Source organism: Canis aureus, chromosome 4 (genome assembly GCF_053574225.1).
Source record: "Canis aureus isolate CA01 chromosome 4, VMU_Caureus_v.1.0, whole genome shotgun sequence".
Taxonomy (NCBI): domain Eukaryota; kingdom Metazoa; phylum Chordata; class Mammalia; order Carnivora; family Canidae; genus Canis; species Canis aureus.
The window spans coordinates 44,727,223-44,742,274 of NC_135614.1; the positions used below are offsets into that span (position 1 = coordinate 44,727,223).

Genomic DNA, 15,052 nt, shown 5'->3' on the forward strand with positions numbered 1-15,052 from the left:
AATCTTTTGTATCCTCTCAGTCCAGGTTTAAATTCTGTTCCCCCCAAAAAACAAATTATTTGCTTGGCCTCCCTTCCTAGGTGAGTGCTCATTCCTACACTCCAGTGTGGCTCACTAAACCTTCTCAGAGACTTTATCTGCAGCTCCTTAGAACGCAAGCCTATTCTAGTGGCCTCAGTTCTCAGGCACCTCACTGTACCAGCGAGGAAGAGATAGAATGGTGGGGGAACAGGGGAAGAGCTCTTTATAATTTAAAGGGACAAACTGGACTTGAGGGTGGTGGGAATCCCCATAGCTTGAAACTTATTTTTGATCATCCATGAACCAGGCAATGACATGAAATCATTTTCATTTATTTTTAATCCATTCAACAAATATTTTTTAAGTGGTGTGTCAGGGCTTGTGCTCAGCAAAACTCATAATTTAATGAAGAAGCCGATGGAAACGTGGTCGTTTCCATCTAAGCTTGACCTTCCATCAGCACACAGGTTAGCCAACAAGCAATCTTTCTGGATGCAAACTCACTTCCACCTGTGCCTAAATCCCTAATTTGCCTTGAGCTTTTTGGTAAAGTCAGATTTAACAGTGCCCTGGATTAAAGGACCACCTTGGATGATCTGGTTTTTTTCTTTTTCTTTTCTTTTTTTTTTTTTTTTTTTTTTTTTGAGCTTTCTTTCTAAGACACCGTAAGAGAAACATGGACAAGAGATTAAATCAATCACAGGCACTCTTTCCTGACACCAACAGAAATGGGCCCAAGTGGTAACTGAAAATATAAATTTGGAATCCACCACAAAAAAACATGTTAGGAAGTACACTTCTCACCCCCTTAATTTTTGCTAATTGTACAAGCAGATCTTCACCCATGGGATATTGTGCCTCAGAACCTAGGCTATCAGGCCACCATCTGGGAGGCAAATGAAGGTGCCCGGGTCAGCAATTAATCATGAAGCAGCCCAAATGCACATACTTCATTTCAGAACAATTCCATAAACGCTCTCCCAACCCCTGCTTCCTCTCCCCCACCCCCCACCCGCTTGCAGGGTTTCATCTCCTAATTGCAAAAGCTTTTTGGCATGGGAATGTCTTTGTGAAGAAGAGAGGCCTCAATTTGGGCCATCTCTCTAAAGAAGACACGGGAACAAGGACGCTTCTCCAATTAATCAGCAAATGCTTGGCTCCAGCTTTAGGCCAGAGGATCGATTTACATAAAGCTATTCTCAAGATGAATTTGCCTCCCCCTCTTCTCCCCATGCATTCCCCTTGTCCAGCCAGCGTTAGACGTGCTACTGGATTTCAGATTGACAGTGTCAGCTACGACAATCAAATTAGGGATGAAAGCCTCAGAGGGCTGCCAAGGGAGAGGGTCGTAGAGAAAGGAGGGGGTAGGAACAGTGTGTCAGCCTGGGAGGAGGATGGATTTCACAGAAATGGGCTCACTCTTCCCAACTCTATTGGGCAGACACATACCTTCAAACAAAGGGGAAAAAAAAGAAATCCCTGATCTTCATCCTTTTGAACCAGGTAGATACCAACCCCCCCACCCCCCGCCACACACACACACACACACACACACACACACACACACCAAGATTGGGAAATTAAACCAAAAACATTTGATTGGGCCTAAAATTGGCAGAGGACTATCCTAAGCGCATAATTAGATCCTTAGGCTCAGATGATTTTTAGCGTCAGATTTCTGCCCACAATGTAAGAACACCGAAATCTCAGTTATACCCCCTGAAGCGTACTTGGTGGTGATGCACAAACTCTAGTTAGCATCCTGGTGATGTTTCCGAGGCCACCTAGTGAAGAAGAAAAGTCTGGACCAGAACAGAAGGCACAACTGGACTGATAACGAGAGCTCCCCCAATCCCGTCTAACCTAACTACCTTGTTGCTAATTTGTGATAATTCTAGGAATTAGTGAGCTGTTGAGAAGCTCAGCCTCTGTACCATTTGCATGGAGATGATCAGTCAGTTATAATGCTGTTTCATGAACACAAAGAGCCTTAGTTGGTCTTGCATATAATTCAATGAAGAAAGCTGGTTAACCCTGCCAGCCCTGGAAAGTTGGTTCAGAAAGACACAAATTAAATCCTCTGGCTGGAAAGAGATTCTCTGCTCAGAGGAGGGATGGCTGAATGACTGGGATATTTCAAGACCTGGCTTACTTCCTTAAATCCAAAGGTTTCTATCTTGAATGGCTCCCTTTCACATTTCCTATTGTTTACTGCCCCTCACCCAACCTCTGAGGAGTCCCACATTGGGCTCTTTTAGATTGGTTCCAATATCTAATACTCTTTTTCTCTCTTGATAATGAGTGGTCGTGGAACTACAACACCCGGCTCCTAGCCATATTCTTGAATTACACTGTCCAATATGACAGGTGCTAGCCATATGTGATTATTGAGCACTTGAAAGGGGGCTGGTCTGATTTGAGATGTATGTAAAATACATATCAGATTCTGAAGACTTGGTATAAAAAAGATTATAAAGTAGCTCATTAATATATTTTTATACTGATTACAATGTTAAAGTATTTTGGATACATTGGGTTAAGTAAAATACTGAAATTCTTTTCAACTGTTTAACTTTTTAATGCAGCTAATGGAACAGATTAAATTGCATGAGTGTCTCATGTTAGACTTCTATTGGAGAGTGCTGTCCTAGAATTAGATCACCTTTGGAGGGGTATTGGCCACAGTACCCTTCAGCCCTAGGCTGAAGTGTCCCATGGACCAGCATGGAGGGTTATTTGTTTTTAAGTGGGGGAAATTCATTGGGATGAGCCCTGTGTCTCCTAGCTCACCCCTCACTACTTTTGTGTCCACAGTCAGCCTGGTTTGCTCATTTCCTTTAGCCTGTGTGATCTAATGCATTTGAATTTGTGATTTCCAGAACATCTGCCCATAAAGAGACAGAAAGTAGGAGCCCCTGGGTGGCTCAGTGGTTGAGCATCTGCCTTTGGCTAAGGTCTAGATCCTGAGGTCCTGGGATCGAGTCCCACAAAAGGCTCCCCACAGGAAGCCTGCTTCTCCCTCTGCTGGTGCCTCTGCCTCTCTCTCTCTCTCTCTCACTCACTCCCTCTCTCCCCTCGTCTCATGAATAAATAAAATCTTAAAAAAAAAAAAAGTGTATGTTTGTGACTAATCAGGGGGCCAACCAACAACCCTAATCTTACTTGCAGCCCTCAGTCTCTCCATCAGAGGGACCTTAGCGCCATGATGCTCAGACACCAGACCTTCATCTGCTCTGGAGGGTCACAGCTCAAGATGGGCCTCCAGGCCCAGCTACTCATTACCTGTCCTCCAGCATTTTCTCCCCTCAACTGCAGCCCTCCTGGAAACCTGGGAAAACACTTGTCTGCGTGGCCCCACCCAGAATGCTCTAATCTGAGTCAGAGTCCTACCCTACAGGTTTAGTAGGGTCCAGGGGCAGAGTGCCTGGTTTCCTCCTGCTGAGTTGCTGGGGTCCAGGGAAGGGTATAACTATCCGTGGAGTAGACTTTTAGCCCCTCTAGTTCAGCCTCTAAGCTGGGCCCCTGGATGGCTTTGTCAGGCATGGATTAGATATTGTCACTCCATCCCCCTTCAGCCTTCTGTGACACTATCCCATAAGCATTTTGTCCAACACCAGCAGGATCACACCTGAGACACAAGAGGCCTTTGCATCTTGGACCCCAAATTTTCCCTAGACACTTAAAGTAGTAAGATGCTATATTTGTTAGCTTCATGCTAATAAAACGAAGATAGTGACTTGCATTTATGTACTGCATGAAGACTATAGAAAGCACTCGATTTTTCATTACTCTCGATGCTTATCCTGATTTCATGGAAGCACAAATGGAGGCTCAGAATTGAATTGATGTTCTTAAAGACACACAGCCCATTAAGTAGCGCAGCTGGGGTGTGAATTCACCTAATCCCATGTGCAAATCATCCTACCCATGCTCTCAACCTTCTTCATAGTTTACATTCCAGAGCCCATCCCCAGGATTTCTGACTCAGTAGCTCCGGGATGGGTCCTAGAAATCTTAATTTCTTTTTTTTTATTCTGGAAAATAGCACATATATAAAAGTCAAGCACAAATTATAGATGAACCTCCTTTGCACAAAGTGCTCCAAGGATTCATTCATGGCCAATCTTACTCCTATACTTCCACCCACTCTCCTTGCCAAACCCCCCCTTTCTACATTATTTTGAAGCAAAACCAGACATCATTTAATCCTTAATTACTTCAGTATGTATCTCTCAAAGATAAAGACCTGAATGAAGGGAAACATAACCTACAATGCCATTATCATATCTAAATTATTTTAAAAACCAGGGATCTGTGTTTTTTGAAACATCATCAGTAAATTCTGATTAGGTAGACCATGAGCCCCACTGCGAGAGCAGCTGCCTTGTGCCAGGCCAACTCTTTTTTTTTTTTTTTTTTAAGATTTTATTTATTCGAGAAAGAGAGAGAAGCAGAAACACAGGCAGAGGGAGAAGCAGGCTCCATGCAGAGCCTGATGTGGGACTCGATCCTGGGACTCCGGGATCAGGCCCTGGGCTGAAGGCAGGTGCTAAACCACTGAGCTACCCAGGATTCCCCAGGCAACACTTTTTTTTTTTTTTTTAATTTATTCAGAGAGAGCGAGAGAGAGGCAGAGACAGGCAGAGGGAGAAGCAGGCTCCATGCAGGGAGCCCAACGGGACTAGACCCCGGGTCTCCAGGATCACACCCCGGGCTGCAGGCGGCGCTAAACCGCTGCGCCACCGGGGCTGCCCCCCAGGCCAACTCTTAACATCTTCAAACTGTCCTGATTTTATTAGGCTGTCCACTTTGAAAGACGAAACCAAAGTGCTTGATGAAACAAGACTGCAAGTCCCAGTGATTCAGATTGGCATCTTTCTTTCCCCCTTTTTAACCCTCCCTAAAAGCAAAATATTTTTGAGCCTGGAGTAAAACAAAGCTGAGTATTCTTTTCCTTGCTGGGTAGGAATGATCTGCAATGTAACTTTAGATACAGGGTTTCTACTTGTTGAGAAGGGAAAAAAAAAACAAACAGTGGGACTGTAGCTCTTACTTTAGGGGATGTCTAGATGTTTATTTTCCAATCAAATATAGGAAGAGTTCTGTTTATTTGTCAAAGGGAATGCAAGTCCATGGGGACAGAAAGTTGGTTCTGTTCACTTCTGTGTCTCAACATGTGACATAGAATAACACGTAGTAGGTGCTAAATTTCTATTTTGTTGTAAGAATCTGAGCTGACATTTAATCTGTCAATATTGAACATCTGAACAATATGACTAGGACTTTTCTAATGAGCTTGTCAGAAAAGGCAGAACGAAAGGGGCTCTTCCTTTCAGTAACTTTTGGCATCAAGGAAGCAAGCATGTAAACTGGTGCAATGAAATATTCAGAAACCAACTGGAGCAGTGGAAAATAATTTTTTTTGTCCCCCCATTGATACTTTGATTCTCTGGGTCCCTGAGATACGTGGCAATTTGTTCAGGAAATAATTCAGTCATTCCGTTATAATCTCCCTCGGACAAAGGATGCCATTGACTAGACACCCAGCTGGAGGTACCAGGGCTTCTTAGCTGGAACATATGCTTGGGGCTCACTTGCTTTTGACAGTGACCCAACTGCAGACATATAATCTTGTTTATTAAGGTAAATTGCCTACAGAAGAGATTTACTTTTTAAGATAAATCCTCCCTAAAGTCCACACTGTAAAATCCCCAGGAAATAATTTTTCCTGCATGTCTGTCCCTCCCACTGTATAAAATAAGGTGAGCAAGACAATATTTCTCTTTGGCTCCTAGAGTGGAATGATAATGTCACAGTTACTATGCATTGGAGTTGAGGCTCAGGGAAGCAGGGTTCAGCTTTTTAAAGACGACAGCAGTGACAGTACAAGAATTTTTAGATCCATGGATTATCCATTGGAAGTTTTTTAAATCCCTAAATGAGTTTTGATTGATACCTACTGCAACAACAGGCAGGTTTCCTCCTACTAGGCAGTGACTGGGAAAGAAATTTTAATACATACTCAGGCCAAAGAGAATCAGAGTGGTAATCCACTGCCCTGATCTCAAATCCAATAATGGTACCAAGTAGAAATGCTTTTAGATCATCCCCTCTTTTAGTTTAGCTAATCAAAAATTGATGGATTTTTTTGTTGTGGTTGTTACTAAAAAGGGTACCTGATTGGTCTCAGTGCAAAGGGGTCTGGGGAGGTAGACAAAGAAAGTATGAGATTGAGTTGTTCCAATTTCCTCTGGTCACTAAGCTTACCCCTGTGACCTCTTGGTCCCAGTCCTGGATATGTCATCTTTCATGAGTGATTTTTTTTTTTTAATCTTCTGAGAACTTCCTGAATCAGGAGAACTGTCCTTGAAGCCTTTTTATGTGTGCTTTGGGTTGGATCCCTTGGGTCTCTTTACTGACACTGGCTCCCATCTCCTGCTTCTTCAGATTTTATGGATAAAAATCATGACTAGGAACCTCTTCAGGAATCTGTCCATGAGTTGCTGGAGTCACCTTGTTCAGACTTATGGAGAACAGGCAGAGCCAGGCAATTCCTATTTTTCTTGGGTGGTCTCTAATCAAGGACTATTTGATGCAAGGCTCTAAAGGCCCAGATCCCTTGGTTAGAGACAAGAACTCCCAGGGTATGGGGCTAAGGCTAAGACTTTTCCTAACTGATCTTTATTTCCCTTCTTGATCCTGCTTCCTGCATCCCTTACTGGTCTCTCCCAGGAGCACTTTATAAATCCATCATTTGGTTAAGTGTCAGCTTCTTTGAGAGCCCAATCTGAGAAAGATCTATTCTCCTGAATCAAGCTCTCCTCTCTCATTCAAAAGATTCTAGAATCAAGCATGGATACTCCAATCTAGATGATAGATGAGGGAAACTTTGATCCCTCCCCCAGATTTTATGGAAAGAATATTAGCCACATTTATGTGTTCTATTCTTTGCACAGTTATAGACATATGTCCTGAAGAGGGTCATAAAGGATGTGTTTAGCTAAATAAAATGCAGGACTAAATGGGCAGAAAATCCAAGAAATAACTGCAGCTGTTTGGTGAATGCCTACAGGGTTCAAGGGGCTGTGCAAGACACACATATATTAACTCCTTTTATCCCCATGGTTAGCCTAGGAGGTCAGAGAAGCCCCCACTGTAAAGATGGGGAAACTGAGGCATAAAGCATTTCAGTAGTTTGCATGATCATAAGCTAAGTGGCTTGCCGCCCCTACCCCCGCAGAAACAAGAATTCTCCAAGGTTGGGTGAGTTTCCAAGCCCCATCTTGTACCTTTGGAATAATTCAAGATTGACATCTAGGAGCAAATGCCACCCCTCACAAACTGCCATCTAACACAGACAAGACTTCCTGGTAGCATGAATGTGACCAAGACGAGTGCATTGTCCCTACCAGAGCAAAGAGGAGACTACTTTCCTGCTTCCTGCCTTGCCATCTTTCCTGGTAAACATAGGGTGGGCTGGGGTGGGGGTGAAGGTGGAGACTGTCATTCACTGCTGCTCTTAGAACAAAGCATGCCTGACATTGCAGGGAGAGCCCTGGGAAGCATTTGAAAGCTCCACTGGAACTAGACAACCTTTCAATCCATTTATCAAAGTGTCTGCAGTTCCTGTTTCAAGGTAGATGAAGCAATAATAAATTTGTGAAGAAAGTTAATCTGTGTCCAAAGCATTTTAGTAAATTAAAAAGGGGGGGGGGAGTTGGCTGGAAGGGGGATATATTGGTTCTTGCCAACTCCTATTTGACTTACTGTCTCCTTAATAAGTCCTCTTTGGTCTTGTGTTTTTGGATGGAATAATCCGTCGGTTAATCATTTTCCGGAAGCAGGAAAATGCACTTTAGCTAATGCAGTTCTCCTTTCTTTCAGAGTTCTAATTATTTAAAAAGGCATCCCAATCCGTGGCCCTACTTCCCAACCAAGAAAGCATTTCCCACCAGCCATCTTCCTTTACTTCCCCCAGAAAATTTCAGCACGTCCCATATTCTCACCGTGCTCCAGCCTCATACTTTTCATCTAATGTGTTTTAAAAAGAAAAAAGAAAAGTTCCCTTTTCCTGGCTACTTCTGAGCATTTTCCCTCAGGAAGGGCAAGGCACTAATCCCCCCGGCAAGCAATTGGCCGGAAATAGGCTCTTGGGCACTCCACATAGATTTTGTTATTTTTATTTAAATGTCAGCTGAAAATGGTGGCTCTTGTCTCTCTCAAGGGTAGTGCTTAGCACTAGCTCCATGCTCTGGCATCACGCTGAGATAAACACGCTATTAGGAGCCTTCACAAAGGCCTCGAGATAATTGTGAAGGGACAGTTACCGAAAATGAAGCACCCAGCCCTGAACCCTCCTCCACGCCCCATCAGTAACACCATTAAAGCTGTCAGTTTTTCAGCCCGCTGGAGGTATTTATGAAATCAATATACAATCCTGCAGATGGATGGCAGAGGTATTGTTAGCTGGAGAACAGAGGCTCAATGGAAAATAAAATTAATAAAATTTACAAGCGGATTGTCATGGGGAACAGATAAATTCCCTACAATCCACTGTTTTGCTCAGTTGTGGCAGGAGGAAAGCCTTGGGAGGGAGGTGGAAAGAAAGCTGTGTTTTAAACTGAGTCCCTTAAACTAGATAGGAGCGAGACTGGGTATACCTCCAGCGACAAAATAGCGACTAGAAACCCCAGTGGCCGCCCCATGCAATTGCAGGGTTTTTGCCTGTGTGATTACTTTTGTGGGATGTTTCCCAGCAGCTGGGCCAGATTTTTCTGCTAAAAAGCTCCTCTCCTCTCATCATCCCACCATATTACAAGCCAGAACCTTCGTACAATTGTTATCTCTTCAGTATGTTTGGGGCACCTTAAAAATAAAGGGTTAATACACTATGGAATATGTGCCTGTTTTCCTGGCTTCCAGGCATGGTTGTAAACTGACTAGTCCAAACCTCTCTCCTGTTTGTTCCCCCTGCCCCTGATTTTGATCATTAGCCGTTGACCAGAAGTGTGTCCCAACCTGTTTCCCAGAGCAGCCAAAGATAGCAGCCAAGCGCGGGTGGATAGGAGCAGGGGCTTGCTGTCCTAGACATCAGCCTGTGCTTGGCAGAAAAGACTAGGCCCATTGTGGTTGCTGGAGACTTGGGTTATAACCCAGATGCCTGGTGGAAATTACATTAGTCAGATGACAGGACCTGCGCCCTCTTCTCCTGGAGTCTGATGGAGAGCAGAGGAGTGACCTTGGTGACCCTGCCTGACCTCTACTGTCACCGTGGGCTTTGTTCAGTGCCCTGACTCCAGGCCGGAGCCCTGCTCATTGAATCAGGCCCAGCCAGGGGAGTCAGCAAACAGGGCTCCGTGTGCATCTAAATTTACTTACGCCGGTTGCAGACAGAGGAAACTGGATTTGAGATGGGAAGCACCGTGTTATTCAGCCCCGGAAGCCACTGATAGTCGTATCTACACCCTACCCCAAATCCGAGCCTTGCCTTGGGGCTTAACCACAACCCGGGATGATCCCCAAGTGTCTAAAGTTCCAGCCAGCTGCTTAGAATGTGCAACTCCTCTCAGCAGGTGAGAACAGAAAAGTGAAGTCTCTCCTCTGCTTTCTGTTTCTCCTCCTGGTTCTTCACACAGTGTTCATTAGACAGCCTAAGTGTCAGTGGACGATGGTTGTCTGACTGCTCTTTCCAAATATATGTGGAGTCCTCTTTAGCTTTTGATTAGGTTCCTGTGGAAAATCAGTGTGGGAGAGGATCCATTGGTACAGTCTGCCTCTGGGAGAGCTTGGCAGTTAAAGACGTTTACCCTGTGACCCAGTGTGTTCTTCTTATAGGAAGCAGCTCAACAATTACCCTCAAATTGTGTGGGGAGGAAAACTCATCCTAGCCTTCCTTAAATGACAAATACCAACAGCGTGTGATCCTATAGCCCTGTATACAGTTGGGTGATATACAGTGATTTAAATGTTGTCAGACATGTACTGTTAATGACATGAACAGATGTTCTCAAGATAATAAGTGAAAAAGAGTTTATGACTGACTATATACTATGAGATCATATTGGTGAAATTTATACTTATTGCTCCTAATTCGTAACAATGGTTATGGTCTGGGTAGGTAATTTTTTACCTTAATATCTAATGGGTTTTGTGTTATTTTTTAAATAATTGAGATATATATCTGTGTGTGTGTGTGTGTGTGTGTGTGTGTATATATATATATATATAAATTGATGTGTGTGTGTGTGTGTAGACACACACAGGTTATGATTGATTATTCATTGAGATTCCAAGCAAGTTTTAGGCATGAATGAAAACAAGTGCTTATCTATGGTTTGGGGAGGAGGGGACAGAAAAAACTGCATGGGTCTTAGGAAAGAAAACTGAGGTTTTGGAGATTGTTAAAGAGGACCCTAACACAAGACCTGGGTTTGAGCCAGCTTCAACACCTGACAGTTTGTCCTTTACCTTTCTTCCTCAAAACAACACGTTAGCACTGCTTAACACTAGATGAGGTGCCAGTGAGACCCCCATTTTGGACGAGTTTGTGGAAATGCAAATTGAAGTCATCATGCGTGTCACTAAGCCGATCCAGGAGGTCCCCAGAGGTGGGGGGTGAGGGGTGCGGTCTGGGGCTCTAGGATAAACGGAGGTGGTCATCCCCCATCAGAAAATCAGGATAACTAGGCTCCCTCCCAATCCCAGATGACAAAGGCAGAGAGTCCCTAAGAGATGGGAGACTGAGTGGTGTTGACCCTGCAGTGGGGGAGGGATGACATGGGGGAGGGGGGCAAGGGGTCTCTCTGGGAGGTGGCAAAACAGAGAATTGGGTGCGGTGTGCACAACAAATAACCCAGCGTCTTGGCTCGTGGCCTGGAGGTGCGAGACCACCCACAGCGCCCGCCCTGGAGGCGAGCTGCTCCGCCTGGTAACCATTCCAGCAAAGGCCATCACTAGAGAACAATGTGAAGGCTTGTAGCAGCCTGGGGCCTGAGACTGAACAGTCCCTCCAACACTCCTGGCCGCAGAGGCAGCCTGCGAGGGGTTTTGTTGTCCTAATGAGATGCAGATAAAGCCGGGCCTTGGTCCTTAATGCAGTGTGCCTCTTCTCTTCCTGTTTAGAGATCTGAGCGAAAACCAGATCCTGGGGATCCCAAGGAAGGCGTTCCGTGGCATCACCAACATGAAGAACTTGTAAGTGATGGTTGGTTTTTGTTTGTTTGTTTGTTTGTTTGATTCTCTTCAGATGTGGCTTTCTGGCCAAAACAGGGGTGAGGGACAGGACAGGAAGATGGTATCATCATTCTGTGCGCCGCCTCGGTTGCAGGTGCCTTTGAGACAGATTGAGGGATGTGCTTGAGCGGTTTCCAGGGAACACACGTCGGATGCCATGACAGCTCCCCAGAATCCTGTTCCTCTCTGGTTTTGAGCCCCAGTGTGAACATGAGAGTCCCAGACCTCGGTCAGAACCTGGCCCTGCAGTAGCTCTGTGGCCTGGGGCTTGACTCAGCTACTCCCAAGATCGTTATTTTCCATAAAATGGGGATGATGGGCTGGTGTGGGTGCTGATGTAAATGAGAAAGTGTGCTTCATACATAGTAAGTGTTCAATAAATGGGAGGCTTGATGATGGTGGCGAAGATCATGACAGCGAAGAGGTCACTGTTGTTAATAGGATCTTGTGATAGGGTATGTCCACTTGTATCCCAGGATTGTGGGAGACAGAGCCACCACTGCTCATTGCACTAGGTGCTTGGTTTTGGGAGGTATTCTTAGTTTTATCTTGAAGTAATTATTGATTCACAGGAAGTTTCAAAAATAGTGGCTAGATCCAAGTGCCCTTTACCCCAGTTTCCTCCCAGTGGTAACAGCTTCCATAACTAGCATGGTATCAAAACCAGGAAACTGCCATTGGTACAATCCACAGATGTCATTCTTGAGATTTCAGAGTATTACACTCATTTGTGTGTGTACACCATGTGCAGTTTTGTGTAACTTTATCACATGCAGATTGCTGTGCCCATTGATACGATCTGTGCAGAACTATTCTATCACTGTTTTTTTGACTTGCCAAATAACCTTCACCATTTTTATCCTGGCCTCCACTGTTTGCTGTTTAACAGGCCCTTAACTTTCACGAGGACTTAATTTCCTCCCATACCAGTGTCCATGTGTTCAGAACGTGTGTTGGGAGAGGGACACAGAAGGAAGTCTGGTTTGTCTGGGTACGCACTTCTGTCCACTAGCCTCCTTCCTAGGCTCATGCTCAACTTGACAAGTCTTGAAAGAGGTTTCTTTAAAACAACTTTAGCTATCAGTTTTCCTTATAAGGACTACAGGGATATTAGTGTCGGGGGAAACTGATGATGGCTTCCAGATACAGGCTGTCTGCTTCCCCTGTTGCTGAGAACTTAGGGGGAAGCTTTTGGTGTTTAACGTGCAAAGCACACAAGAGGGCAGAGGTATCTTGAGGTGAAGGGACCTAGGGCAGAGAGGACTTTGCAAAGGGATCCCACACAGGAAGCTGCCCACTGCTTCATCTGGGGGGTGTTTGCTCAGAAGCAGGAGAGGGTAGGGTGGAGCAGACAAAGCCATGGAGAATGTGACTCAAGATTGTACATATAAACCAAAACTAAGAGGTTGTGTTAATTTGCATCCCAGGAAGGTAAGGCAAGAGGAGAGCTTAGAGATCCTCTAAAACCCCACAAGTCAACAGGGAGAAAATTGAGGACCAGAGAAGAGCAGTGACTAACTCAAGGTCAACCAGCTTCTTAAGATGGCTGATCCCCAAATTAACATTTTTACATATATAAAGTAGTATATCTGTCCTATCTCATGTCTCTAATTTTAAGTGGGCCAGTTAACAATAAAACACTGCAGTGGTGTATAAGCAGGGCTGTGTAATTACCAACTGCATTTCTGGTTCTCAAGAAAGTGATTAAATCTCATAGTGGTACATGATAGTTGCTGAATTGGGGGCAGGGCTTGTTGTTTTCCTGTAATATCTCTAACTCCACAAAGGCCTCAGGAGCTCAGAGATTCAAGATTCTGCAAACGTGGACTCCTGACTCAGTCAGGAACAACTGTCATCCCCCTACTTCTGCAGGCCATGCAAATGCATGTTACTCAAAGGCCAGTATTCAGGGAGGATATCCTCTTGTTTTTTTTATACCCAGTGTCAGCATGTGGTCCTGGGGTGAGAGGAGAGGGAAGCAGACTCACAGCTTAAAGGATGAATTGGCTAACAGAACTAAAGGGGGGTTGATTACTTTACACTGGGAATCACTTCCTTCAGCATGCATTCGTTGGGCAGAACCTATAAAGCCCAGAAGTATTATTCATATTTTCGGGCAGCTTACAGTAAAACTGGGGACAAGAAACACATGTGTATAAGAGAATAGTTAGTGATTAGTGATTACTAATAATCCACCTGAAAATTGGGAAATGAGTGACCATGCGTAGTCAAGGCTACCAGAGCTCAGTGAAGAAAAATGGCTTTAAGGAGCACAGCCTAAAGGTTAGAAACTAGGTTTTGCCAACCTGATAGATCTGGGTCCAATTTTCAGCTATTGTGCGTACTAAGTCTATGACCTTAGACCTATTACTAATCACTTTTGATCCTAGGTTTCTTCCACTGTAAGATGAGGATATGAATTGTACTCAACCTCCTAGGCTTTTTGTGAAGGTTAACAAAATATTGAGTGTGGATAACTTAGTACGATGCTTGGTACATAGAAGATATTTAGAAAGTTCTAGCTACTGTTACTGCTGTATCCCTTTGTTGTTGTTATAATTGTAAAGACTTAAACTGGGCCTGATGATTGGAATTCATAAGTAGACAAGGCAAATAGGATGTGCAACTATAGAGGCAAACCTGTGTAAAGTGTGTTTCAAGGAACATAGGCTGAGCCATCTGATGGGGGTGGGGGATTATGAGGCAGAGCATAGGTGATAAGGTTAGGAAGAGAAGTGAGGCCAGGTGGTGGTGAGTCTTGCCTCCAAGGTATATGGACATAAGCTGTAGGTACTGAGAACATAGATGGCTTCCAACATGGGAAAAGTCATGAAGAAAATATATTGTGGAAGAGGAGCCTAGGATAGGAGGAAGAGGAAGAAGGAAAGGCAGGGGACAGGAGATGAGGCTGAGCCCAATATTAGGGGTCAGGGCTCACACTGTGGAAAGAGACCAGTCAGAAGTGAAGGAGGATCCAGGGCACCTGGGTGGCTCAGTTGGTTAAGGGTCTGCCTTCGGCTCAGGTCGTGTTTTTAGGGTTCTGGAATAGAGCTCTGCATTGGGCTCCCTGCTCCGTGGAAAACCTGCTTCTCCCTCTACCCCTCCCCACCAACCTGTGTACCTGCATGCACACGTGCTCCATCTCTCAAATAAATAAATAAAATATTTTTTAAAGAGAAGTGAAGGAGGATCCAAAGATACCAGTAGAGGCCAAGTCAACAGAAATTGGCAATCAATGAGGTATTAGTGGCCAGGGGAAAAAAGTGGAAAATGATGAGTTTACAAGCTCCAATCAAGGAATGATGGTGAATTTTCATAGTCCTTCATCTAAGCAGCCATCAAATTGTTTATTGAAACTACTAACTGTCAGCTCTTGGGGAAGCCATGAAGACTAAGAGACACAGACCTGTGAGCTTTGTCTTCTTGGAACTCCCACTCACAGAGACTGAAAGGTCAGGAGGAAAAGAGCCAAACTTGAAGATCATAAGTTGGGTGTGAAGTGATGTCAGGTTTTCCATGGGCAGTGTGAATGGAGCATCTTCTGTGTGTTTGGAAATTGGTGAGCCTGATATCCCATCTTATTGCTGCTGGGCAAATTACTTTGGTCTATGGGCCACAGCTGTGTCTATGGGCCTCAGCTTCTATGGTTTTAATAAAAGGGAGGGAGATGAAATAATCTTACAGCCTTAAGAGAAAATATCATGTGGCTAATTGGAGATATAGGAGCTGAACGAGGGAACAAGTTCAAGGAGGGGAAGCATCTGCATAGAGGTGATAATTGAAGTTATACATTTAAATA

At 44.4% G+C, this 15,052-nt stretch overlaps 1 protein-coding gene and 1 long non-coding RNA gene across 2 annotated transcripts in view; one reads left to right on the forward strand and one right to left on the reverse strand.

The window, feature by feature from the left end:
• Positions 1 to 15,052, forward strand: part of SLIT3 (slit guidance ligand 3) — a 591,462-nt gene that overhangs the window by 383,641 nt on the left and 192,769 nt on the right. Inside the window, exon 5 of the mRNA XM_077895576.1 lies at positions 11,143 to 11,214. Coding sequence (XP_077751702.1) covers positions 11,143 to 11,214 — 72 coding nt within the window. The remainder of the gene's footprint in view (positions 1 to 11,142; positions 11,215 to 15,052) is intronic.
• The window catches only part of LOC144312666 (uncharacterized), a 38,124-nt gene that overhangs the window by 19,718 nt on the left and 3,354 nt on the right, over positions 1 to 15,052 (reverse strand). The window lies entirely within an intron of this gene.